At 48.7% G+C, this 24227-nt stretch overlaps 3 protein-coding genes across 5 annotated transcripts in view; all 3 read left to right on the forward strand.

The window, feature by feature from the left end:
• TANC2 (tetratricopeptide repeat, ankyrin repeat and coiled-coil containing 2) overlaps positions 1 to 23481 on the forward strand; it is a 243193-nt gene extending 219712 nt beyond the window's left edge. Inside the window, exons 20-28 of one of the 3 annotated variants that reach the window (XM_048516920.1) lie at positions 818 to 911; positions 2366 to 2499; positions 6852 to 6975; positions 10106 to 10281; positions 14301 to 14433; positions 16047 to 16138; positions 19024 to 19170; positions 20618 to 20718; positions 22125 to 23481. In XM_048516920.1, coding sequence (XP_048372877.1) covers positions 818 to 911; positions 2366 to 2499; positions 6852 to 6975; positions 10106 to 10281; positions 14301 to 14433; positions 16047 to 16138; positions 19024 to 19170; positions 20618 to 20718; positions 22125 to 23481 — 2358 coding nt within the window. The remainder of the gene's footprint in view (positions 1 to 817; positions 912 to 2365; positions 2500 to 6851; positions 6976 to 10105; positions 10282 to 14300; positions 14434 to 16046; positions 16139 to 19023; positions 19171 to 20617; positions 20719 to 22124) is intronic. The other 2 variants (XM_048516921.1, XM_048516922.1) reach the window with 2 other exon arrangements.
• The window catches only part of KCNH6 (potassium voltage-gated channel subfamily H member 6), a 534004-nt gene that overhangs the window by 283688 nt on the left and 226089 nt on the right, over positions 1 to 24227 (forward strand). The gene's annotated exons all lie outside the window — the stretch shown is intronic.
• On the forward strand, positions 23570 to 23932 carry LOC125444489 (protein TANC2-like). Its single transcript, XM_048516929.1, has one exon. The coding sequence runs from the start codon at positions 23570 to 23572 to the stop codon at positions 23930 to 23932; it is 363 nt and encodes a 120-aa protein (XP_048372886.1).

Consider the following 24227-nt stretch of genomic DNA (forward strand, 5'->3'; position numbering starts at 1 on the left):
GGAGAATCAGGTTTGATTCTCCACTCCTCCACATGAGCAGTGAACTCTTATCTGGTGAACTGGATTTGTTTCCCTGCTCCTACACATGAAAGCTACTGGGTGACCTTGAACTAATCACAGTTCTCTCAGAACTCTCTCAGCCCCACCTACCTTACACGGGCTCGTTCTGCACAGCAGATTCATAAGGAGTTGCAATCATTGTAAGTAAACTTGTTTTCCCAATTGGAAAATGAATTATTTTATAATGATTGCAATATGTTATCAATCTGCTTTGCGGAATCCACCAAGGTCTCTGTTGCATGGGGGGCAAGGGAAGGAGATTGTTAACCGCTTTGAGACCCCTTACGACTGATAAAAGCGGGGTATACATCCCAACTCTCTCAGCTCGTCTTGTGGTGTGTGTGTGTGTAGACAAGAGAGTTGAAAGCCGAAGATTAGATTCAACATTAGAAGATTAGATTAAATGCTTGGAAGCTTAAATTTGACACAGATCTTGTTTCAGTGTTTTTGTAAAGAGAGAATTGATTGTTTGGGTTAATAATGCTCTGTCTGAGGCGTTCATCATGCTATTTATGTATGCTTATATTCTGTGATAGCATTTATAAAAGCTTATTTTGCACAGTTATTTCCAAGAACAAAAAGAGTGTGGATGCTTTCCTTGTAAAGAGAGATAAATAACTATTGTGTTGGGAATAATTGGGCATTAGTTAACAGTTTCTCCCTGTTTTTAGTTCAGAGCAACTCCTGTTTGAAATGTTAGCTGCACATTTTCAGTGTGTGTATTGGTTTCTGAACTGACATATTTATTTCTTTTTAGATTGTCTCCTACTTGCTTGATCTTCCAGAAAAAGATGAGGAGGAGGTGGAGCGTGCACAAATCAACAGCTTTGACAGTCTTTGGGGAGAGACAGGTAAATTCTGTAGACTGTGTATCTCCCCACTGATGTGCTGAATACAGTGGAACCGAGGCAAACTTTTCCATAGGAATCAATGTAAATCCAATTAATCCGTTCTAGGCACTCCAAAAAACATACCAAAAACACATTTTTGGTGAATAAACGTATTGTTTAATGCTGAAAACAGTAACAAACAATAACACTAGGACCAGCTTCAGAGCCAGTGGACCAATGTCGCACCAGAAAGCTGTCCAAAGAGGTCTGTTTCTGGCTCCTCTTTAAGATTTGTCTGAAATGGGGCAAGACAGTGTCATTAAACAAGTTGCAATCATGGCCTGCAACAGCTTTGTCCGGGTGATTTTTCTCCACAAACCCCTGCACCTTACTGCAAATCGATGAAAACCGAGGCAAATCGATGAAAACCGAGACAAATTTTTCACTGAAAAAAATAGCTGAAAGCCAAAACCGATGAAAACTGAAGGCAATGAAAACTGAGGTTCCACTGTATTTAATTCTATGTGGAAAGCAGTTGGCTGGCCTTCAGGAGATTCAACACAGCTTCCAGTTTCTTCTTTTCCCAGGGTGCTAAGCACCTGGCCACTGTTCATTCTAGGAAGTGAAATAGAGTCATCACTGTTCATTCTAGGAAGTAAAATAGAGTCCTCAGTAATAGTGTACAGGTTTTTTAAAAATTATTTTAATTCCATACCGGGAGGAATTATCATTGTCATGGTACCAAAAAACCATTCTGAAAATACTGGAAATACTCCCAGTTAGTATTTAATAAAATGAGCACGTTCTTCCTGATGCAGAATTAAAATGGAGGAAGGAAGGCAGACTAGAGAAAAATGCCTGCTTTTCAGGTGAGAGTTGGGTCTTAGCTTTTTAAATTTTAAACGGGAATTGTTTTTCTGTGGGTAGGCCAGGTCTACCCCATTGAAAATAATGTCCCTTTAAAACGTATATGGTGAAGTCCTGACTCTCAACTGGAAGGGGGGCGGAGGCTTCCTACTTTCTGACTGCTGATGTCCCCGTCAGAACTCCTGTTTCCCATGTTCTCAAAAATGGTAACACTGGAATCAGGAGTTATCTAAGGGAGACAGCAGTGATATCAGTCAACTAGATAACCCTAAATATCACGCATCTTAGCAGATCAGCAATGTGCAACTGACTTTGATAACGTGATTTTGGCACAGATAATGCCCTAGTAGGATCTGCATCCCTTCCTCTTGGGCGAGTTTTGGAAACAGAACCTGAAGCCCGTTTCCTTTGTTGTTTGACAAACACCCCCTCGTTTTTTGCTGTGCTCTGTTCTTCACCACTATGGGTAGGCGTATAGGCAGAGATGGTCCATGCCAGTCCATCTCCAATCTCTGCTGATGCCAGACTGTTCCCCGCCTTTGGGATTGTGAAGTGGAGACCTTCCTGGGCCTGATCTTCCTTCCAATCAGACTATTTCTCTCTTCCAGCTCTGACAGCTGCAGCAGGACGGGGCAAGCTGGATGTTTGTCGCTTACTTCTGGAGCAGGGAGCAGCTGTTGCCCAGGCCAACCGGCGCGGGGTGGTGCCTTTGTTCAGTGCAGTCAGACAAGGCCACTGGCAGGTAAGGGACGGGACGGGACTGAGCCAGCAAGCATCTTCTCAGCCTGATGACAGCAGACGTAGAGCGGTACTACTCAGAGTAGACAAGTGTTCACCTGTATATAGCTGACATATACAGCAGCCTCCCACCTCCACGAAGAAGAAACAATACTCTACACCAGGGGTAGGGAACCTGCGGCTCGAGAGCCGCATGCGGCTCTTCTGCCCTTGCACTGTGGCTCCATGAGCCAAGCCACCGACCCCATCCTTGCCCGCCCTGCAGGCAACAGGGCGGGCGCACCAACTGCCCACGGTCGGCTGGGCCGCGCCGTGGGCTTCCCCTCTCGCCCGCCCCATTGGAGCGGGGTGGGCGCTTTCCCGGCGGCCAGCGAGGCCGAGCCACCGGCTTCATCCAGGGCGGGCAAATCCATGCGCTTCTCAGAATGAGAAGAGTAAAAGGTTAAAAAAACCCTATATATATATAGTGTTATCTTTATTTTAAACGTCAAAAATTATTTGCGGCTCCAAGTGTTTTCTTTTCCCGTGGAAAAAGGGCCCAATGGCTCTTTGAGTGTTAAAGGTTCCCTACCCCTGCTCTACACAGTAGGTTCTTCCCAAAGAAGGTTTTTACCTCAGAGTTGCTATATGTGCATGATAATATATACAGAGATCTGAAACAGTCCAACGAAGTGCTCTGCCAGGCACTTGTTTCCAAAAGGAACCCAGGTACAGTACAGTGTAGTTGTTTATATACATAGTTGCACCAATCATTGCATCTGGTTTGAGCCAGTCTGACTGCTGTTTTCCAGCTGTCAGATCACTACTTTTTGCTGACTCATGATGTTGCTGGAGAGGATATGATCACCACGATCTAATTGTCATGACACCTGAATGGCTGAGACCGCCTTGGTGGACTAAGGGTCTGATTTGGTCAAAAGCAGCTGCCCAATGCTCATTATTCACATCACCTGGGAGCCACTTGGTGCTGATGGAATGGGAAGAGAAGTCCTGTCACTGCTGCATCATCTTTGGAAACAGGGATATGTGCCTGAGGGCTGGGAATCCTGCATCTGGAGCCCCCAAGCATTTTGGGCTTCAGTGGCCCAGGCTCTTTCTGTCTGGAACTGTGGCCACTGAGGAGAGAGGGTATCTACCTGACCCCAGAAACTTCTTTGGGGCCCAGGGAGTTCCTGACTTTTGCTCCCAGATTTAACTGCTGGGTTTGCAAGGAAGTTGAATTACATTTTAAGGGCCTGATTGATTTTTGTTCATCCCCCCCTGAACTTATACACAACAACTGCTTGGAAAGGTGGGATCTCCTCTTCAGGGCAAGGGGATCAGCAGAATGAAGAAGGGCTTTCCTAGGGAAGCAAGCCGACCCTCTGCATCAAACGGCTTCTCTGGGGAATGTGGAAGAATTTAATCTCAGTCAGCCTGCTTCTTGGAGTTCCTTCACTGAGCAACTTTCATGTCATCTTGAGGCAAACAGGAAAGAGGGCTCTAAGCTGTTCTCTCAACCATCTGTGGAGGTCAAGTTTTTGCCATAATTCTGTTTGGCCATAAAATTTTTTTTTTAACAAGCCAGCTGGATCAGACCAGAGTCCATCTAGTCCAGCTCTCTGCTACTCACAGTGGCCCACCAGGTGCCTTTGGGAGCTCACATGCAGGATGTGAAAGCAATGGCCTTCTGTGGCTGTTGCTCTCGATCACCTGGTCTGCTCAGGCATTTGCAATCTCAGATCAAAGAGGATCAAGATTGGTAGCCATAGATCGACTTCTCCTCCATAAATCTGTCCAAGCCCCTTTTAAAGCTATCCAGGTTAGTGGCCATCACCACCTCCTGTTAGTGAATTCTGTTAGTGAATGGCACAACAGTGACTGCCTTGGTCGGGAGGGGGCGGGGGGTAGCAAACCAATCACAGTGGCTGACACTTTGGAGGGGGGCAGATTCCACAAAATGTTACGAGATTCCAAGTCAAACATGATGGCAGTGGTTATCTCCAAATGGGTGTTCCTGTAGACACAAAGATAATGCCTCCTGGGCTCTTAAGCACTTCCTACTCCAGTGAAGTAGCAGGAATCAGGATACATTGCTGGGCAGGATGTTGGGTCTCCCTGCCCTTGATTCATCCAAGACAAAGATTTTAGTTGAACTTGTGATGTCACTGAAGACTCATTCCTCGCCAGTACCACCAATCATTGCTCAGAGATCGGAAGTGGCTTTACCAGATGGATCAATGAAGAAGTGAAATGACATCAGCAGGTTCATCTGAAGCATCTCCTGGCACATAGTTGCCCCGCCTGCTGCACCGTCTGAGGACTTGACAACAACGCAGTGAAGGAAGCAGTAAGCCTTCCTTGCCCACAGCAATGGCCGAAGTACAGTCACTCGGGATGGCTGTCCTTGCCAACCCCATAAGAACATACCCCCTCGTTGGTTAGAGGACTGTAGTGTCCAAGAAGGGAGATGTGGTTTGTACATGAGGGGACAGGAGTGGGTACAAGGCCCAGACCCATGCTTAAGACCTCAGCCTGCAACCTCCAGGAGGAGTTGGGGGGTGGGAGGCTCCCCAGAGCACCTACATCACATCTGACCTAAAACAGAAGTCACACAGGAACCCTCAAGCATTTCATCAAAAAACTCTGGTTTACCACAGAATTTGAGGGAATGCTACAATGTTCTGTGGAGAGTTCCAGCGTGCCAGCCCTTTCCTTCCCACCGATTCCTATTGCTCAGAAATTTGTGGCATCCCTAATTTGACCCATTTGCTAAAAGTACAAAACTATCACAGGCACTAAGTTCTATTCTGCAACAGCCTTCTCACTTCTGATCATCAAATGTCTGGTACAGTGATATTTTTGTGGGACAGAATGACTTTCCAATTGGAAGTCAAGGTGAAAAGTATCAGATTCTAATTTTGGAGAATAAAGGGCTGCACTTCACAAAAGAGCATATAAATATTTCCCAACGACATAGACTGCAGTGTCCAGAGAATGATGGGTTTTGTTTCCCTAAAAAGTCATGCTTGGCTTTGCCGTGAAGATGCCAGCCACATATATAGGTGAAATGTCAGGAGAAAATGCTACTAGAACAACCCGGAAACCACACAACACCCTAGTGATTCCGACCATGAAAGCCTTCGACAATATTTTAGGGAACATCTGTTTGGGATGAGTGGGCCTTCTATCTGTGGATTTAAGTATCTGCAGATGAGGGCATGGGTGTAAATTAGATATGTAGATAATATCATGATGATTCTGCAGGGCTATTGGCTTCTGCACTGGCAGGACTGTGTCCTTCAGAAAGGAGCCTGTTTATTTGTGGACCACGGTAGTACAAAAAGGATCTGTGGGTTTTCCCTGAATGCCTGAGACCCTGGATTGGACCTGGAACAAGCTGTGTTGTGGTTTAGCTTGCAAATGACTTCTAACCCTAGTCAAAGAAGGCTCAGCCAATGCTGTTGCCATCTCGAGAGCCTGAAGCTCTTCCAGAGTCCCATAGGGCATCTGCCTAATTTCATTCTTGTCTGCCTGTCAGTCTAGTAGATCTGTGTCCTTCTTTTCCTCCATTTTACCCTGACAAGCAACATTTGTGATCAATAAAGCTGGTTGAGAGTGTCTGGCCCAAGATCACCCAGGGAACTTCATATCAGCGGGGTGTCCTGAATTTGAGTCTTGCCCATCCTGGTCTGATATTCTGTACTGATATTATGAGAGGCATCATGATGCTGTGAATGGGGTACCAGAGCCGTGCAAAATGTCAGGAGGATAGTATCTGTGCGATTGAGATGCGTTCCTAACTCAGTGTAACTTTAAAATGACAAATCAATGCTGCTAAAAGGTATATGTAACTGGCTGCAACCACTGCCATCTGGGGCATTCTTTCCTTGATCTTTACTTTATGGCTGCACAATCTTTGCAGATAACTAGGCTTCCCCTGGCACCCTGGCCCCATGAGAAAAAGAGTTACATCCATTATATCGTGGGGCAGGAAGCCAGGTGGCTCATTTTTACTGTCTGCTGCCAACCTTGGGGCGCCTCAGCTCCAGGGGCTGTTTTTCACAACTTCTTGGGAAAGCGAGAGGGAGGACTTGCAGCAGGAATAAAGGGGATGGTAAATGCCAGGTCTGTCAGAACTGGCTTTGCCCAGCTTTGGTGCTTCGATGCCTCATCAATAAACGCTACTGATCAATTCCTCAGAGTCCGTTAATTGGCTTAAGGTTCCGAGACCTAACACAAAGCAGCCCTGGCAATTTCACCTGCTTCCCCTTTCAGAGGTGGCCTTTTCCCATAGGTGTGACTGTACGGAGACCCTGAAGAAGGAGATCAGGTTGCTCACTTATAACTGGTGCATCTTGCTGTGTGTCCTTTCAGATTGTGGATCTCCTTCTCACTCATGGGGCAGATGCGAACATGGCTGATAAACAAGGTCGAACTCCCTTGATGATGGCGTCTTCGGAAGGGCATTTGGACACAGTGGAGTTCTTACTGACGCAAGGTGGGTTCTTGAGACTGGCCTCCAAATTGCGAGATTTCTGCGTAAAACCAGAATTGAACCAAACGTCACTCTCCAGTTAACTTGCACCAATTGTACAAATGGCTGAGATCGTGCGAGCTCTGTTAATTGCATCACCGTTTGGAATACGTGATACGAATGCTACGCACATTATAGAGGTTGATTAATTGGGGAAATTGATTTTTTCAGTCGCTGATGGCGCAGAAAAGAAGGGAGAAAGATGGCCAGGCCAGCTCTGCTAAAATGTATCAGGCACACCCTGATCAATTATTAAATTGCATTCATGAGTGATTTCAGGTCTGATATGCAAGACAGACGGATGCCAAATCCATGCTCATAGAATGGATTTCTGTTCTCAGAGTGTGACCCCTCCCCTTCCTACTAGAGTCTAAAATGGATCTGCAACCTATGGCTCTCCAAATGTTCATGGACTACAATTCCCATCAGCCCCATGAACATCTGGAGAGCCACAGGCTGCATTGTAGTCCATGAACATCTGGAGAGCCACAGGCTGCAGACCCCTGGTCTAAACCCTTGAAATGACTTCCAGGAACAGTATTGAGGGGGGAGGGTGGGGTGGTCAGAAGTCTGCCACAGAAGTAGGGGAGTGGCAAAAATCACGCTCCTCAGTCACCAACATAGTGCTCAGGCACCAACATAGTGTTCAGGCCCTAGTCCGGAATGTTCATCAGCAAATATAGTTGAACTGTACTTCACAAACCCAGGGACTGTTTCCAAACAGCTTCTAAGACCAGCCACACTAGAATTTATTTCCTCCATAGTCACCTGCTTCCCTTACAGAGGTTTTGAATTTAGTGTTAATATACAAAAATATTTTCTGAAGCAGCGAACTATTTGACAGTGTGTGTCTGTCTGACTTGACGTTTGATTTATATATAGATTTTGCTTCTGAGTCTTTGGTCCCCCTTTGGTACAAAACCCATACTTGCCTGCTGAAAATAACTGGTGAAGAGAATCGAGTGGGATCTAGGAAATGGCAGACACGTCTTTAAGGGGGGTGGGAGTGATGCCATAAACTTTGAATCCTGACTTGGATTTGAAACATCTCTGGTTTGTGATGTCAGCCAGGTACCTGTGTAAGAATTTTCCACCTTGCTTTGTGAATTTGGGTTTCCGTTGAAAGCTCAGAGGTTAAGCTGAGGCTGCCTTTATTAAAACCAGAAGGGCTGGTTTTCCTCACTTTCCACTGTCTCAGTTCCTTGCGAATTACAGGCTCCAGAGTTTGCAGCTGAAGATGCAGGACGTGAGCTGTGTGCTGTGTGCAGTGGAACCCATCAACCCACAAAGTCACAGAATCTGGCTTTGCTTGATGAAGTTACTGTGGTCCAGTTTATTGGGGGGGGGGGGGTTGTGGTAAGAAGATCCCTTTAAAATGGCACGGGGCCATTCTTCTAGAGGAGTCTTGGTAGGAGCAACACAAGGAGCATGTAAAGAGAGTTCCTGGGGGTCTGAAAAGCCAGAGGGGAGGTGACCTGAAATGTACAGAGCCTGAACAACAAATCTGAAGCCATTAGGGTGATTTTTTCTTCCTCCTTAACATCCTTCCTTCTTCCTCCTTCCTTAGACCTGGGGAAAGAGGAGTGTGTTTTCTGTCCGTTTCCCCTATGCGGTCCCTTGTCTGTTTCCCTTACGTGGTCCCTTGTCTTGAAACTGGTCAACGCCTTTTAGAGACCAGAGCCTGGCTTGCTACATTTTGGTTCTGGCTACATCTCTGTTTAATTTTGAGGACTCAAGCCTTACATACCAGTCTCTTGTAGATCTTCAAGATTCTGACTGGTGGACCCTGATAGAACAAAAAAAAATTAACATTGGGATTTACCCTAGAGTCACTAGCCATGCTGCCTGATCGTGAAATTTTTCACTCTTCAAAGCAAATATTAATTGATCAGGAATTCCAGTATCTTAGCAAATAAGTCCTGCTCTCCCCTTTTTCTAGGAATTCCCTTTAACATAGCTAGGGAGGCCAAGTACCTGAGTCAATCAGTCTTACCCAACCAGAGAAGAGCTCTCTCGCTCTGGCATGGTACACTATGCTGTAACAAGAGGAAGACATCCCTACCAGGACAGAACGTGCGATTGCAGCATGAAGCAGACTGAATCTGTAACTCATATTCTTCTATATTGCCCACTTTATAAGATCAATCAGGTCCAACTTGCTGATCCCTCTAATCCAGACCTGGGCATTATACGGCCCGCTGGCCACATCCGGCCCGCTGGATGACCCTGACTGGCCCCCCTGCCTTTTGGCCCGGCCCTCCACAATATTTTCTGTTTCTTATGCGGCCCCATGGAAAAAATAATTGCCCACCCCTGCTCTAATCACTGATAAAGAAGGCCTATCAGGCCAACAAAACGTTTCTTATCTTTTGAACAGTGATTGTCCCGCTCTCTCTGAAACGGTGGCTAAGTACCTGTGCTATGTCATTAAGTTGCAACCATGATTGTATTACTCTGTGATCGTATTATTTATTATGCCAATAAAAGGTTTGGTGGTTTGGTTTTTCTGTATGTTCAGATTCTGCAGTCTTTTGCTGCCAAGCTTTCATTAATGGAACCAATCGTATCTATTCTTTGACATTTTCTTTATCTGGAGTGATTTGGATATGCTAATGACTGGTGCTTGGTGCCACAGAAATCTCCTAAGCGGTTCTTCATTTCCACCATGTGACCCCCGTGTCCCAAGATCTTCCTATACGTTGCTCTGCAGATTAGCGTTCCACCTTGTATGGAAGCCGTTGTCTCTGGGTCACTTGGAAGCAGATCTACTGGCTAGAGTGGGCCACATAAGCAACTGGCCCAGTCTGCAGGGTGTACACAGGCGTGAGGAATTACCCTTGCTGCTTGCTTGTAGCAGGTAGATGTACTCATGAGTAAATAACATAATTGTTTCAAGGGGCAGCAGCTAGCTGCTGACCCTGTTCCTCTTGTGAAGTCCAGATGATATGAGGAATGTTGCAGGATATGTGAGTCTCTCGGGAAAGAGGTTCACGCTTCCCAGGGAGGGGGAAAAAACACACGCCAGGAATGAAGCCTTCCTGGGGGACTCTGCCAGGACGAGGTGCAGAAGTCACCTGTATAATATTTCTTCCAGGTGCCTCCATTTCCCTCATGGACAAAGAAGGACTGACTGCCCTCAGTTGGGCCTGCTTGAAGGGCCATCTTTCAGTCGTGCGAATTTTGGTAGAGAGTGGAGCCTCTACAGACCACGCTGACAAAAATGGGCGCACTCCGTTGGACCTGGCTGCATTTTACGGTGATGCAGAGGTGGTAAGTTTTGCCTGGGGAAAGAATCAAGATGACACTTTGTCAATGTCAAAGCTATCTCCAGTCATGAGAAGAGAATAAGAGGAGGAGTTTGGATTTATTCCCCTCCTCTTCTCTCCTGTAAGGAGACTCAAAGGGGCTGGCAATCTCCTTTCCCTTCCTCTCCCACAACAAACACCCTGTGAGGTGGGTGGGGCTGAGAGAGCTCCAAGGTCATCCAGCTGACATGGTTGGAGTGCACAGGCTAATCTAGTTCCCCAGATGAGCCTCCACAGCTCAAGTGGCTGAGCAGGGAATCAAACCCGGTTCTCCAGATCAGAGTGCACTATGCCAGAGTGCACTTAACCACTATGCCACTGTCCTTCATGGCTGTGATCTATGGCCACAGAGCCACCTATGATTTTTCCTGGATCAGAATTAGGAAGAACACAATCCAAGGCAGTGGGTGAGGACCCGGCAGTCCAGGCCATAAGCACCTTTCTATGTCATGGGATGGTTTTGTCTCCAGCCTGGCTGATCAAATATTACAAACTGCATAGGTTCTCCATTGGGATTGACAGCTGTACTGTAGCTGCTAGTGCCTGGTGGCAACTCATGAGTATTTAGATCAGAGCTGCTGTGTGGGAGAAGAAGGAATTCCTGTCTTCTACCTTTTGCTGTTATTGTTAAAATTGTGTTAAAATGTTCATTAGTTAACAGAACAGATTGTGCAAATTTGGAAGCTGCTGGGAGAACCTTCACATGGACATCTAGGTTAGAGTTAATTAGTATTGATAAACCTGCTTGGGCCCTTCCTTTTAAATTTGCTTTAAAGGCTGGGACACAATATGATAAAAAACCCGGGAGAAAGATCTGAGATGCAGACCAAGTCTCCTGCAGCAAGATAACATCATAGCCCGTTAACATTTCCCTAAACTCAGGTCTTGCAACTTTGTTGTTCCAACCCGCAATGTTCCAGGATACTAAACGAATTTGGGAAGGGAAATTGGCATCGAGGGGCTGGCGTCAGTCCAGTTCTATAAGTTTCTCCAGGGATTTGTTGGCATCTAAAAAAACGCAACAGTTATTTGTAGCACTGGATCTGGAGTCTCCATTATTGTGCACTTCAATGATCTCCGTTCCTTCTATATCTCCATCTGGTGAAGATCTAATTGCCAAGAAGCTGAGGGGTGAGGTTTCTCCATCAGTTCGCTCAGCTCTTGGGCCCAGGTTTTTCCCTTTGTATCCTGTTGAGATCCCAATTGCAAGTCTTTAAAGAGATGAAAGTCCAACTCATAATCCATCTGAGGTAACTCTAAGGAATGTTGAGGAGCCAACTGAGAAGGGATGCAGAGGTCTTCCATAACAGTGGAGGCAGGCAGAGTCTTAGGAGGGCAAATGTATAGTTCTTGAGAGATTTTGTTCCCATAAGGCTCAGAAGGTGTTGTCTGTTCTAAATTAGTTTGTTCCAACAAGCGATTCCTGGTGTGGTCCCATTTCCCTGGGCTATGGTTAAGATCCTGTGCCATAGAATGAAGAGAGGGATCCCTGGGGTTGACCTCAAACTGAACTTCACTTCATCAGTTTCCTGTTTGCAGATGTATCGGGCAATTCCAAATCAGGATTAAGTCTCCTTTTTGAGAGGTTTGGAACTAATGGAGACACAATAATATTATGAAAAACCCGTGAGGGGAGAATGCCTTTGCTCTTAAGAGTAATCCTACATTTCCACAGTTCTTTTGTAATAACTGGTGAAACAAATGTTAGTAGTACTCTCTGATGGTCATTCAGGTAATTTGAAGCATTGATTGATTCTACTGAGATCAGATCTATCTCCTTTGCTCTGATTTTAAGTAACACACTTAGATGGCGTTTAGCTAGACTCAAAGAGTTCCAGACAGGCAAGCAGCCATTATAGTAGAAAATATTGAGACAGATTTTATTGTTCTCAAGTATCAGTTGTTGATAGTTAACATGCTGGGTATTAAAGGTAACTCTGAAAAATTGAGCCAGATTTGTTTTGCATTTAAGGTGAATGGTGCAGATGGTTCTGTCAACTTTAGTTCACCCTTGTTCTCTGTTCTGTGAGCTGAATCCATAGCATGTTGCTCGGAAGATTGTTTACACAATGAGTCTAAGTTCATTTGGATCTTTTTAATTTCACTGTAAATGTTGCTAAGAGTTCTAGCAACAAGATTGCAAAGAGAGGCAGTGTCAGACACACTTCTCAGACATGCCTTGCATGTTATATCTCCTTCCCTGGAGGTGGGTTGTGATGTCGTAGCCAGCTCCTCTGAGTCTAAGTTAATGGGGCTCCTCGTGGGTAAGCTCAAGCTTGAGACAGCATTGTTAGTGACTCCCACTGTTCCACCTTCATTTTCAGAGGGGGCAAGGGGTGTGTTTTCCTCCAGAGTCAAAGGGGAGAACCGATTTGATGTTGAAATAGTAAATGTAAGCGGAGTCTCACCCTGAGGTAACAGAAAATCGTCTATTTTTTGTTGCTTGGACGCAGGAGGGCTCAGCTCCTCTGTATTTCTCAGGCGTTTCCTAGCTGCCATTAGCCCAGTCACGATAGCTCCACTAGGTAGATGTTATTGACCACTGAAGCAGCCTGGGCAGCCTGGGTGGGAGCTGACAGATGCCAGCACTCCATGAACTTCACTGTCTTCCAACAGAGCAAATTGCTCCTTCCCTGCAGCCTCCAAACTGTTACAACTGCTGAAAACAGCATAGGGGAGAAGGCAGGAATTCCTCCTTCTCCTGCACAGCAGTCCTGATCCAAATCAGGCTCTGTTGTGCATTTACTCAGGAGTTGCCAACAGGAACTAGTAGCTGCAGCATAGCTGCGAGTCCCTTTAGTTAATTTGTACAGTTTGTCACATCTGGTTGTGCCTAAAGGGCATAGTGGCAGACAGGAGAATCATTCTGACTTCTGGGGCATTTCTGCTTCTGTCCAGGTATGCTGCGTCCATTCTGTTGATAGTTCACCACCAGAGGCATAGCTGGGCCAAATTATGCCCGGTGCGCAGTCTATATTTTCCAGGGGGCCCCCCATGCCCCCTCCCGTGGCACCCCCCCTTCCCACACTTCCCTTAGTTCCTTTCCTTTTCCTAGAACTTTTTCAGGCTGAAAAAAAGGCCTATTCAGAGTTCAGGCTTAAAAACGGCCTGATAAGAACTATACTTCCCAGGAGCCCCAAGGTCTCCTGGGAACTGTAGTTCCTCAGGCCATCTTTATCCTGTACTGTGAACAGGCCTTTTTTTCAGTCTGAAAAAGTTATAGGAAAAGGAAAGGAACTAAGGTAAGTGTGGGAAGGGGGTGGGGTGGTGCCGCGGGGGAAAGGGGGAGGGGCCTGGAGGCGATTTTCCACCCCCAGGCGTGCGCCCGGTGCACGGTGCATCCCCATTCCCCTTGTAGCTCCGCCACTGTTCACTATCCCATGTCCTTTTGAACTGGAGGGCAATGCTGCTTGGAATGGACAGAAAAAGAATAAGACACACAATCCCTATTTCTGGGGTGCTGTGTGGTTTCCGGGCTGTATGGCCGTGTTCTAGCAGCATTCTCTCCTGACGTTTCTTTCCATTCCTACTATCAGATCCTCTGAAGATGCCAGCCACAGATACAGGCGAAACGTCAGGAGAGAATGCTGCTAGAACACGGCCATACAGCCCGGAAACCACACAGCACCCCAGTGATTCCGGCCGTGAAAGCCTTTGACAATACAATCCCTATTTCGATTACTGTAGTGGAAGCTATTTGCTATAGGGCACTCTGATTTGCTATAGGGCACTCTGGCCAACAATTTGTGGACTGTTGCATAGATAGTCTTGCATTTGGGAAAGGTTTGAACTGGTCAGCTTCCTTATTGCAAGACTCTCAACAAACAAATGAGGTGAAAGAAAAAAAACAGGTTAGAGTAGGGTCACACCATTAAGGTGTGCCTGACCATTGCCGCCTTCGCCTTTGAAACTCCGCCTTTGAAACTCAAAAACCTGGACTTGGTTGCTTACATGTGATTGATTCAATTGTTTCCTTATTTACAGGTTCAGTTCCTTGTGGATCATGGTGCTATGATTGAACACGTGGACTACAGTGGGATGCGCCCCCTTGATAGAGCAGTGGGCTGCCGCAACACTTCGGTTGTGGTCACCCTTCTGAAGAAGGGAGCCAAGATAGGTAGGAAGGAGAGAGAGGAAAGGGAACCGGCTGCTTGCGTCCTCCAGGCTGTGTCAGCGCAACACAAGCCCCTCCAACCGTCCTGTTAAGCATGCACGGAGAATGCCTTGTTGGCAGAATGCAGCCGCCTTTGCGTGTGCTCTGATTGCGGTGTTGTGTGGATTGAATGGGGGAGATTTGTTGCTGCTGGGCTGTTGGCCAGGGGTCGTGAAGGAGGCCTCTCCTTGGAAGAGGAGCCCCAGTCTGACGGTGGGGCTGTGATGATGCATCCCCAGCTGTGTCGGTGTATCCGGACTGGAGCATGACCTCCCTTCTCCCCTCCCCACCCCCCTAACCTCTTCCTTTGCGAAGGGGAATTTGCCGGCGCCTTCGCTGCTTTGCTGCCTGCCTCTCACTGCTGCTTTTTCCTTCTTTTTTGGAATTCACCTTCATCCATTTTTTTCTCCCTTTCCGACAACTTTTTTTGTTTTTTTTTCCTTTTCTTCAAAGGCTGTCAGACGCTACCGAGTCGCCCACGAGGTATATTTCACTGCTCTCCACATCCGGCTTGGTGGTCTGATGGCTCCGCTTCCTTTTATATGGTTTTGCCTGCATGCATTTCCCCCACATCCTGTAATTTTTTTTAAAGTTTCCTTACCTTTTGGATAATTAATTTTTTCCATACTGTTGTGGAGAATAACTTGAATTCAGGACCTGATTCACCAATACCACACTACTGATGTAATGTTTACCTAACACCTGCTGAAACCCCTACCTGTATGAGACCTCCCTATTTAACAATTGCTTTGTTCAATGAGACCTCCAATATTTCTGTGGGTTTTGAAGGCCAATGACAGAATTGGGCTGTTAGACTGGAAGACTGGACTGCATCAGGAGTAGGGGGTTGTACTTTGCACTTCACGGGTGTAAAGCCTGGTTGAGGTGAAGATGGTTCCAAAGCACCAACTTGTTCAAACTCTGAATGCTTTCGTCTCGTTTAGGCAAAAGATGCCGTGATGCCGTTCTCAAGGCCAGAGATATCTCCCGATCATTGTATTGTAAAATGTTCAGAATGTTCATAGCTGGGGAGAGGGGCTCTCTGATGAACACTTGGATTTCCTCAATTAACTAATTCATTTATTTAGGTCATGTAGAGTCCACCTTTCTCTCTGAGACTCAAGGCAGATTACTCAGAGTAAGCCAAGTACATCCAGCAGGATGGATGGGATATCCAGTGAACAGTGCAAGAGGGTTTGGACTACACAAATCTGAAAACCAACAGAAATCCAAAACGGAGCTGAAACAAAGCAAAAGCATTTAAACATGATATGTTGTGGCTTAGAAAGTGGAGCACTTTTCCCCGAATAGGACTGCCTTATTTCCCACTGATGCCAGTCAGTCTTCCGGGAATATCTTCGGTAGTTGCTGAAATGAAAGAATGCAGTGGGAAGGGTGCCTATATCCAGACAGGAAGCCCACCTTTGCCCTGGGACCAGAGAGCTCTGTGGCTGAACAGCACCAAGTTGTTCTCTCCAGCAGGAATGTCCTCCCCAGGCTGTTTTCCCAGCTACTTCCTTTGCCCTTTTTTGCATTGTATGAGTTTTTTTACCCATCATGCATCCTGTACACTGCAGGTCCAGCCACTTGGGCGATGGCTACCTCCAAGCCAGACATCCTGGTCATCCTGTTGAGCAAGCTGATGGAAGAGGGGGACATGTTTTACAAGGTGAGGGGTCCACAAGCGTTGCTCTCGGGGCTCCAGGTGCTGATTTGCTTGACATGTACAGATACTGCAGGTGTCTTCTGCTGTTGCCGTTGCTTCCAACAACAACTTTTGAGCTTTAGGGACTGCAGGAGCAGGATTATGTACAACCATGGTCTTATTTGAAAAATCACAAACCACAGAAGGGCTGACCAGATGTCCAGTAGTTAAGAGCATGATGCTGGCAGGGGATGACAGGAACTGTAGTCCATAACATCTGGAGGGCTGTGAGTTTGACACCTGAGAGGAAAGGTAGCATGAGATAGCCCCATCTCATCAGCGGTGAGAAACTAAGCAGGATTGGTGTGGGTGAGAGACCACCAAGGAAGGCTCTGCAGAGGTAGGCAGTGGCAAACCGCCTCTGCTTTTCCCTTGCTTTGAAAGGTCCTTTCTGGGGTCACTGTAAGTTGGTTGTGACTTGATGGCACATGCATACATGCATAGTTAAGGGTTTGAGGTTTTATCCCTCTGCAGAATTCCCAGTGACTAGAAGAAGCACAATTGGTTATGCAGAATGAACCTTAAAGTGTCAGACAAAGAGGTCAGGGAATTTCTGGGCCTGGTGTCTCTTCTGAACAGTGAGATGCTTCCACTCAGACTGAAGGATTGGGGAAGTCAAGTGCATGACCCTTTGTTCCCTGGCAGGAGACTGTGGCCTGCACTGTGAGGTCTCTATTCAGGAGCTCAGAGAAATTTCAGGATTGTTTATATTCTTTGCTAAAATTAAAATTCTGCACCAGATTCTTCTAAGAGGGGCTGTGCTTAAGAACATAAGAACATAAGAACAAGCCAGCTGGATCAGACCAGAGTCCATCTAGTCCAGCTCTCTGCTACTCGCAGTGGCCCACCAGCTGCCTTTGGGAGCTCACATGCAGTAGGTGAAAGCAATGGCCTTCTGCTGCTGCTGCTCCCGATCACCTGGTCTGCTAAGGCATTTGTAATCTCAGATCAAAGAGGATCAAGATTGGTAGCCATAAATCGACTTCTCCTCCATAAATCTGTCCAAGCCCCTTTGAAAGCTATCCAGGTTAGTGGCCATCACCCCCTCCTGTGGCAGCATATTCCAAACACCAGTCACACGTTGCGTGAAGAAGTGTTTCCTTTTATTAGTCCTAATTCTTCCCCCCAGCATTTTCAATGGATGCCCACTGGTTCTAGTATTGTGAGAAAGAGAGAAAAATGTCTCTCTGTCAACATTTTCTACCCCAGGCACAATTTCATAGACTTCCATTATATCCCCCTGTTCAGAACAGACAATATTCTTGATCTCTAACAGGAGCTGAGAGTGGGCTGTGGCATCTCCCTCCTGTCCCCCAGTGGCCTCTACTAACCTTAGCTGTTGTCAGTGCAGATTTACGACCCCTGTTTCATACTGGTCGTGGTTGAGACCATAATAAAGGAAGGTGCAGGGAGATGTTTTGAGTGATGGGAAGGGAGGTGCAGGCAGCCAACTCCTGGAACCCCGGAAAGAGCAAGAGGTGTTCACAGGATGCCTTTGTCAGTGGCAGGAAGTGGCCATACAATGCACAGCACAATACATTAATCTCCTGCTTGGAGTGTATTGTTTATTGTATAAACAAGCAAGGCAGCACTGGATCTGTGTCCCTCCAACAGGAAGCTATCGTATGGCCTTCCCCTCTACAATGGAGTCACAAGCCAGGCGGCAGACGGGCTCCTCCTCTCCGGCTTTTGCACCTCTTACCTGCTCTTTCACTGGGATTCCACTGGGAGCAGCAGTGGCGTAGTGGTTAAGAGCAGGTGTACTCTAATCTGGAGGAACCGGGTTTGATTCCCTGCTCCGCCACCTGAGCCATGGAGGCTTATCTGGGGAATTCAGATTAGCCTGTACACTCCAACACATGCCAGCTGGGTGACCTTGGGCTAGTCACAGCTCTTTGGAGCTCTCTTAGCCCCGCCCACCTCACAGGGTGTTTGTTGTGAGGGGGGGGGAAGGGAAAGGGAAGTGTGCAGAGCTGATTTCTAGGGGCCGCTCCCTGTATGCCTGTGGACAATCTTCAGCAGAGTATTTCACAGTGCATCTGGGCCAGCCACAAAAAAGCCAGCAGTTCTCTAGAGACTCCACCTCTCTTAAGTTTTCTCTTTGCTTCAGTCCGAATGAGAAACATCCAAAACTGACAGATATTGCTCAGGATGTTCTACAAATACAGATTTTTTAAAAATAATTTCTGAGCAATTCTTGATTTGGCAGGGAATGCCTCATTGCTCCTAGGAGCAGCAATGGCGTGGGAAGTATCTAATCTGGAGGAACCGGGTTTGATTCCCCGCTCTGCCGCCTGAGCTGTGGAGGCTTATCTGGGGAATTCAGATTAGCCTGTACACTCCCACACACACCAGCTGGATGACCTTGGACTAGTCACAGCTTCTCGGAGCTCTCTCAGCCCCACCCACCTCACAGGGTGTTTGTTGTGAGGGGGGAAGGGCAAGGAGATTGTCAGCCCCTTTGAGTCTCTTGCAGGAGAGAAAGGGGGGATATAAATCCAAACTCTTCTTCTTCTAGTTGTGTGCGCTGTGGCCACGCTGGCACCCCAGTGTGTGTATTGGTCAGTTTCAGACACTAGGAACTGGGGGAGACGGGTTTGAATCCCGTCTCTCGCCGTGGAAGCTTGCTGAGCGACCTGGCCCGATCACACGCTCTCAGTACAACCTGCCTTGCGAGGTTGTTGTGAAGAGAACTTGGGGGGAAGGGGAGTACGGCGTCTGCTGCTTTGGGTCCCCACGGGTAAGAAAGTGGGTAGCAATGAAGTGAATAAATAAGCTGCTTTCCAACTACTCTGGCCCTGAGGTAGAAAACTCAGTGGTGCCTCATGACCTGTTTGCCCTTCTGCCAGAAAGGGAAAGTGAAGGAGGCAGCCCAGCGCTACCAGTACGCCCTGAAGAAGTTTCCCCGCGAAGGGTTTGGAGAAGACCTGAAAACCTTCCGAGAGCTGAAAGTGTCGCTCCTCCTCAACCTGTCTCGCTGTCGGAGAAAAATGAATGTAAGCACCCCTTCCTGTCCAAGACCCCTCCTGGACACCTCCCTTTCCTGGCTCCCTTCCCTGTGCCTCGCCACCCCCTGACCAGACTCTTCCCCCAGACTCCTGGAATGGCCTTCAGAAACCTGGTTGTCCTTCACAGAGCACTGGCATTTGACTGTTCTGAAACAGCCAAGCAATGATTTGAGATTTTGTTTCGAGCAATTAAAAATGGTTGCTGTAGAAAATAGCTGTTGAGAAATTCTGTGTGTGTTTAGATTGGAGGACACTAGTAGAATCTGGGTGGATTTAACCGTGGGGCGTGGCAGTGCCATCCTCAAGAGAGTGAGCATTGACTCTGCTTAGGACTCCACTGTTGGTCATGTGAAACGGGCGTGTCTCTTAGCACAGTGACTTGCTTATGCCAACATCTGTCCTCCCCCCGTGCCCTTCCCGTCTCCTCCTGGAGCTGGGCAACCTCTCATGCTGGCCCCACATTGCTGCACTGTCCAGAAATATAGCATGGGAGGGGGGTTTCTACATGCACACGAAAGAGCGAGCGAGCGAGTGTGTGTCTGTGTTGTGTGTGGGCGCTGCTTATACTTGGGATCTAGTTGTGACTCAACAGTGTAGAGGTTGACATATAAAACTTTGCCCTCGTAGCGTTGTCATTTGCAAATCCTTCTAAGGAGAGGCAGGGTTTGCCATAGGGAGCCCATGCCAGCCAACGCCCCAAGAATGGAGCCTGGTGTCCCGGTGTTGATGCTGGACCTGCCAGCAGGTCAGGTGTTTGAGGGAAGAGACGGAAGAAGCTCCTCATCTCAGTCCGGCAGTTTTGAAGGGCTGCGTCTTTCTGATTGGCTGACACAAAAGTTTCAGACCCGTGCTAACGTCCGACAGGCCCTTCCACTTAGAATGGGAAATCCCAAAGCCCTGCTGGATGTGCTTGCCTAGGGAGGGATCTGGCCATCTCATCGGGCTTCTTGGTTCAAGAGAGGCCATCATGAAGACCCTGTTTTAGAGTAGGCAGGGCGACCTTACAGATGTTATGGATTACACTTATCAGCCTTCCAGCATGGCCACCATTGGCCATGCTGGAAGTGGGCTGGATGGGAATTGTAGTCCATAACATCTGAGCAAAGGTTCGCCACCACAGCCTTAGGAGCAAACAATGTGGGTAGACCAGTGGTACAAATCCAGAAGAAGCTGTGGGAGGCTGGGTAGGCAGTGGGGAGGCAGAGACTCCACGCTAAAACCACTTACAAGCCCAGCGTGGAAGTCTGTAACTTCTAATTTGGCAGGACCAGGTTGGATCACTGGATACCACCTGCGGTACACATTAAAAAAAAAACCACCAAGTCCACCTAGAAAAATACATCCATGTCATTTATTTTTCTTCACAAATTTTGTGTGTGCATATGTGTGTGTGTATATATTCAATGACTTATCTACACACCTATTGTAATGGCAGGATTTTGGAATGGCGGAGGAATTTGCCACTAAAGCACTGGAGCTGAAACCGAAATCTTATGAAGCTTACTATGCGAGAGCAAGGGCCAAACGCAGCAGCAGGTGAGAGGAGAGCCAGAGGCCAGCAAGAGGTCCTGTCCTCCTGAGGTTTGGATGTGACACACTCCAAAAAACAAACAAACACAAAAACATCCCCCACACAGGGAACAAACAGCAAGAGCTGGCCCCAAGGGCGTCGCTGTATCCTGAAGACCACGGGGTCAGAAGCTCACCCTCCATGCCAGCTGAGCCCTTCCCACGGTTCCATTTAGAGTAATCCGGGGGGGGTCTCAGAGCATTTCGCCAGGGGCGGCCTCTCCACATCCCAGCCAAGTGTTTGAAGGCCAACACAGGGGTGGCCCAAAGCCAGGCATTCTTCTGCTCTGTGTGCAAGGTTCGTTGTGGCATGAGATGGGGAGAGAGGGGGCTGGGGGGGCCCAGCGGTGGCTGGTGCACAGAGGGCCTGTCCCCAAGCTCTGGATGGGGACGTTGTGCTTCTGCCACTGCTGGTCTCTTTGCTCGGCTGACGGAATGGGGCACCTGCTGTGAATGTGTGGGATTCCGTTTGTGCCAGGGGTCCCTGTCCCCGCGAAGGATCGCTGCTGTCGCGTTCCGCCGTGTAGCCTCTCAGTCCAGCCTGGACTGCGACTGCGCTTGTTGGACTTCAGCTTCTGTTCCTCAGACCGAGCTCCTGGAGCACCAACAGCTCCATGCCCACCCCCCCTCCCCGCCCGCCATCTGGATCTGTTCTTTGGCTGTCCCCTATTTGCCACATGCTGTTCAGACGCTTGACACCCAAGTTCCTTTCTGGGACTTTTCCAGATTCTGTTTCAAAGGCTCTGCTATATCTCCTTCCTATGTCAGTAAAGGTCAAACTTCTGGGGTCATCAGGAACGAGCTGGAGCATTTCTAGGTTTTTAAGAAATCAGACCAGAACACAGCCTGTGTGTGTGAAGGGCGTGGGGGGGCTTTCTCTACCAACGAGAGTCTTGGTCAGCCAGATGACTGTTTTGTTCCAAAGCTACCAGTGTCCCTGTAAATGACAACCCACCTCCCCAACCCCCTCACCCTTGTGTTCCTCGAAGGATGGCTGAAGGCCTTGCTGTTGCATTCCCCTTGATGCATTCCCTCGCAGCCTTCAGTTAGAACAGAGCCAGCAGGCCAAGGTGCCCCGAGCAGTGGGTGGGCCCAGGCGCAGACCCTTTAGCGAGGGAGCCAGAGCTCTGCCTGCCCCAGATCTCCCACAGCTGCCTTCCTTGCTGCTTGAGTCCCAGGAGAGCAGGCTCGGTAGTCAGGGGCCGCCTGCTTCTTCTGCCGCAGGTCTGAGGGAAACAGCCACAGGCGGACCCAGGCTTGAGTCCGCCTCCCCACCCACTAGCCACGCCCCCGGGAAGCTTGTTGCTTAGCAAATGGATTCCAGTCCAGAGTAACTGTTGGCTCTTCTTTTCTGTCTCCTCTTTTGGGTCAAGTAGGCAGTTCTCAGCAGCGCTGGAGGATCTGAATGAGGCCATCAAGCTTTGCCCGAACAACCGCGAGATCCAGCGGCTTTTGGTGCGGGTGGAAGAGGAGTGCAGGCAGACCCAGGTGCAGCAGCAGCAGTCGCCGCCGCCGCCACCGCCCCCCGAAACCCCCGAACCCAAACTGCAGCATGAAGAGCTGTATGCTGTAGAAGACATCTTGGAAGAGGACTACCAGGAGCAGGACATGGAAGGCCTTCCTGTGAGCTTGCAGATGGAGACGCGGCCCAGCCAGGGGCTGCCTGCTGCCCCCAGCCCCCCCTCTTCCCCAGCCCCCCGGGATTCTGCCTACATCTCCAGCTCACCCCTCGGCTCGCATCAGGTGTTTGACTTCAGGCCGAGTAGCTCTGTAGGGTCACCAACAAGACAGGGATATCCACCTGGCTCCCCGGCACTCTCTCCAACGCACCAGAACTCCCATTACAGGCCGAGCCCACCGCACACCTCTCCTGCTCACCAGGCCTCCTCTTACCGCTTCAGCCCGCCTCCAGTTGGTGGCCAAGGGAAAGAATATCAGAGCCCACCGGCTTCCTCCTGGGAGAGGCCCTCCCCTAGCACTGAAGCAGCCCTCCTGCAGAGATACAGTATGAGTACTCATAGGGCCCTGGCCTGGGTCTCCCAAAATGTATCAGCAGGAGCCCAGTATCAGCCAACTTCCTGGGCGGCCCAAGTCTCCGCTCTCCAAAATGACACAGAGATCCTTCCAGATGCTTCCGCTTCCCGTCGCAGTCCCTCAGCCAGGCCTTCGGTTGCAGCCTGCAAAGGCCCAGATTGTCCGAAGCAATCAGTCCGGTTCTGCCATTCACTGTGCAATTGTGATCCCAACCGCATCAGTATAGTAAATGGCTCCACCTCAAGGGCTACAAGTAAGTACCAGTCGGCCTCAGCAGAAATGGCGGCTGGCCAAAGTCGGCTGGTCTACCAGAGCTCCGTTGGAGGACTAGTGGGGGATGGGCGGCCAGTGCAGCACGTTCAGGCCAGCCTCAGCGCAGGGGCCATCTGCCAGCATGGTGGGCTGGCCAAGGAGGATCTTCCACAGAGGCCTTCTTCTGCCTACCGTGGCGGGATGAGATACAGCCAAACCCCACAGATTGGGCGTAGCCAGTCTGCTTCCTATTATCCAGTCTGTCATGCAAAGCTTGACTTGGAACGCTCCTCCTTGCCCGTCAGCCAACTGGGTTCTCCCGACATCTCCCACTTGATACGAAGGCCCATCACAGTGAACCCCAGTGAAATAAAGCCCCCACTCACACTCCTCAAGGCTTCACTGTTTCCACTTCCTAAAGTGTCGGACTCATCTCCTGCCTAGCAATAGCATCTCAACTGGCCTTTAGTTTGAACCCTTCCGCATCCATTCAGTAGATGGAGATTCCCTCAAGCAAGCTCTATGACAGATCATGTGGACGAAGCTTTCCCCGGTCTCCCAACTCAGGGCATCTCTAATTCCTAGTGAGCCTGCCCGCTCCAGGACCACCCCTTTCATGGGAATCATAGATAAAACTGCCCGGACTCAACAGTACCCCCATCTACACCAACAGAACAGAACCTGGGCCGTGTCTTCAGTGGATACTGTCCTGAGCCCCACGTCTCCTGGAACTCTCCCCCAGCCGGAAACGTTCAGCCCGCCGTCCTCAATCAGCAGCATTGCCTTTTATAACAAAACCAACAATGCCCAGAACGGCCACGTGCTGGAGGAGGACTTCTACAGTGCGCACGGGATGCTGGCCAACGGCTCCCGGGGAGACCTCCTCGAGAGTTAGCCAGACCTCTTCCTACCCAGATGTTAAGGTGGCCCGGACACTGCCTGTTGCGCAGGCCTACCAGGACAACCTCTATAGGCAACTTTCCAGAGACTCCAGGCAAGGACAGACATCCCCTATCAAACCAAAGAGGCCGTTTGTGGAGTCTAATGTGTGAAAGAGATGTATCTGGGGGACCCTTGAGCACACTTTTCCAGGACGAATTCCCAGTTACACAGCTGTTTTCCTTCCTTCCTTCCATTCACCCTTCTTTTTGCTTGTCCATGTCCACTCACTGGCAAACAGCCAACCCGGG

The sequence above is a fragment of the Sphaerodactylus townsendi genome, linkage group LG15 (genome assembly GCF_021028975.2).
Source record: "Sphaerodactylus townsendi isolate TG3544 linkage group LG15, MPM_Stown_v2.3, whole genome shotgun sequence".
Taxonomy (NCBI): Eukaryota; Metazoa; Chordata; class Lepidosauria; order Squamata; family Sphaerodactylidae; genus Sphaerodactylus; species Sphaerodactylus townsendi.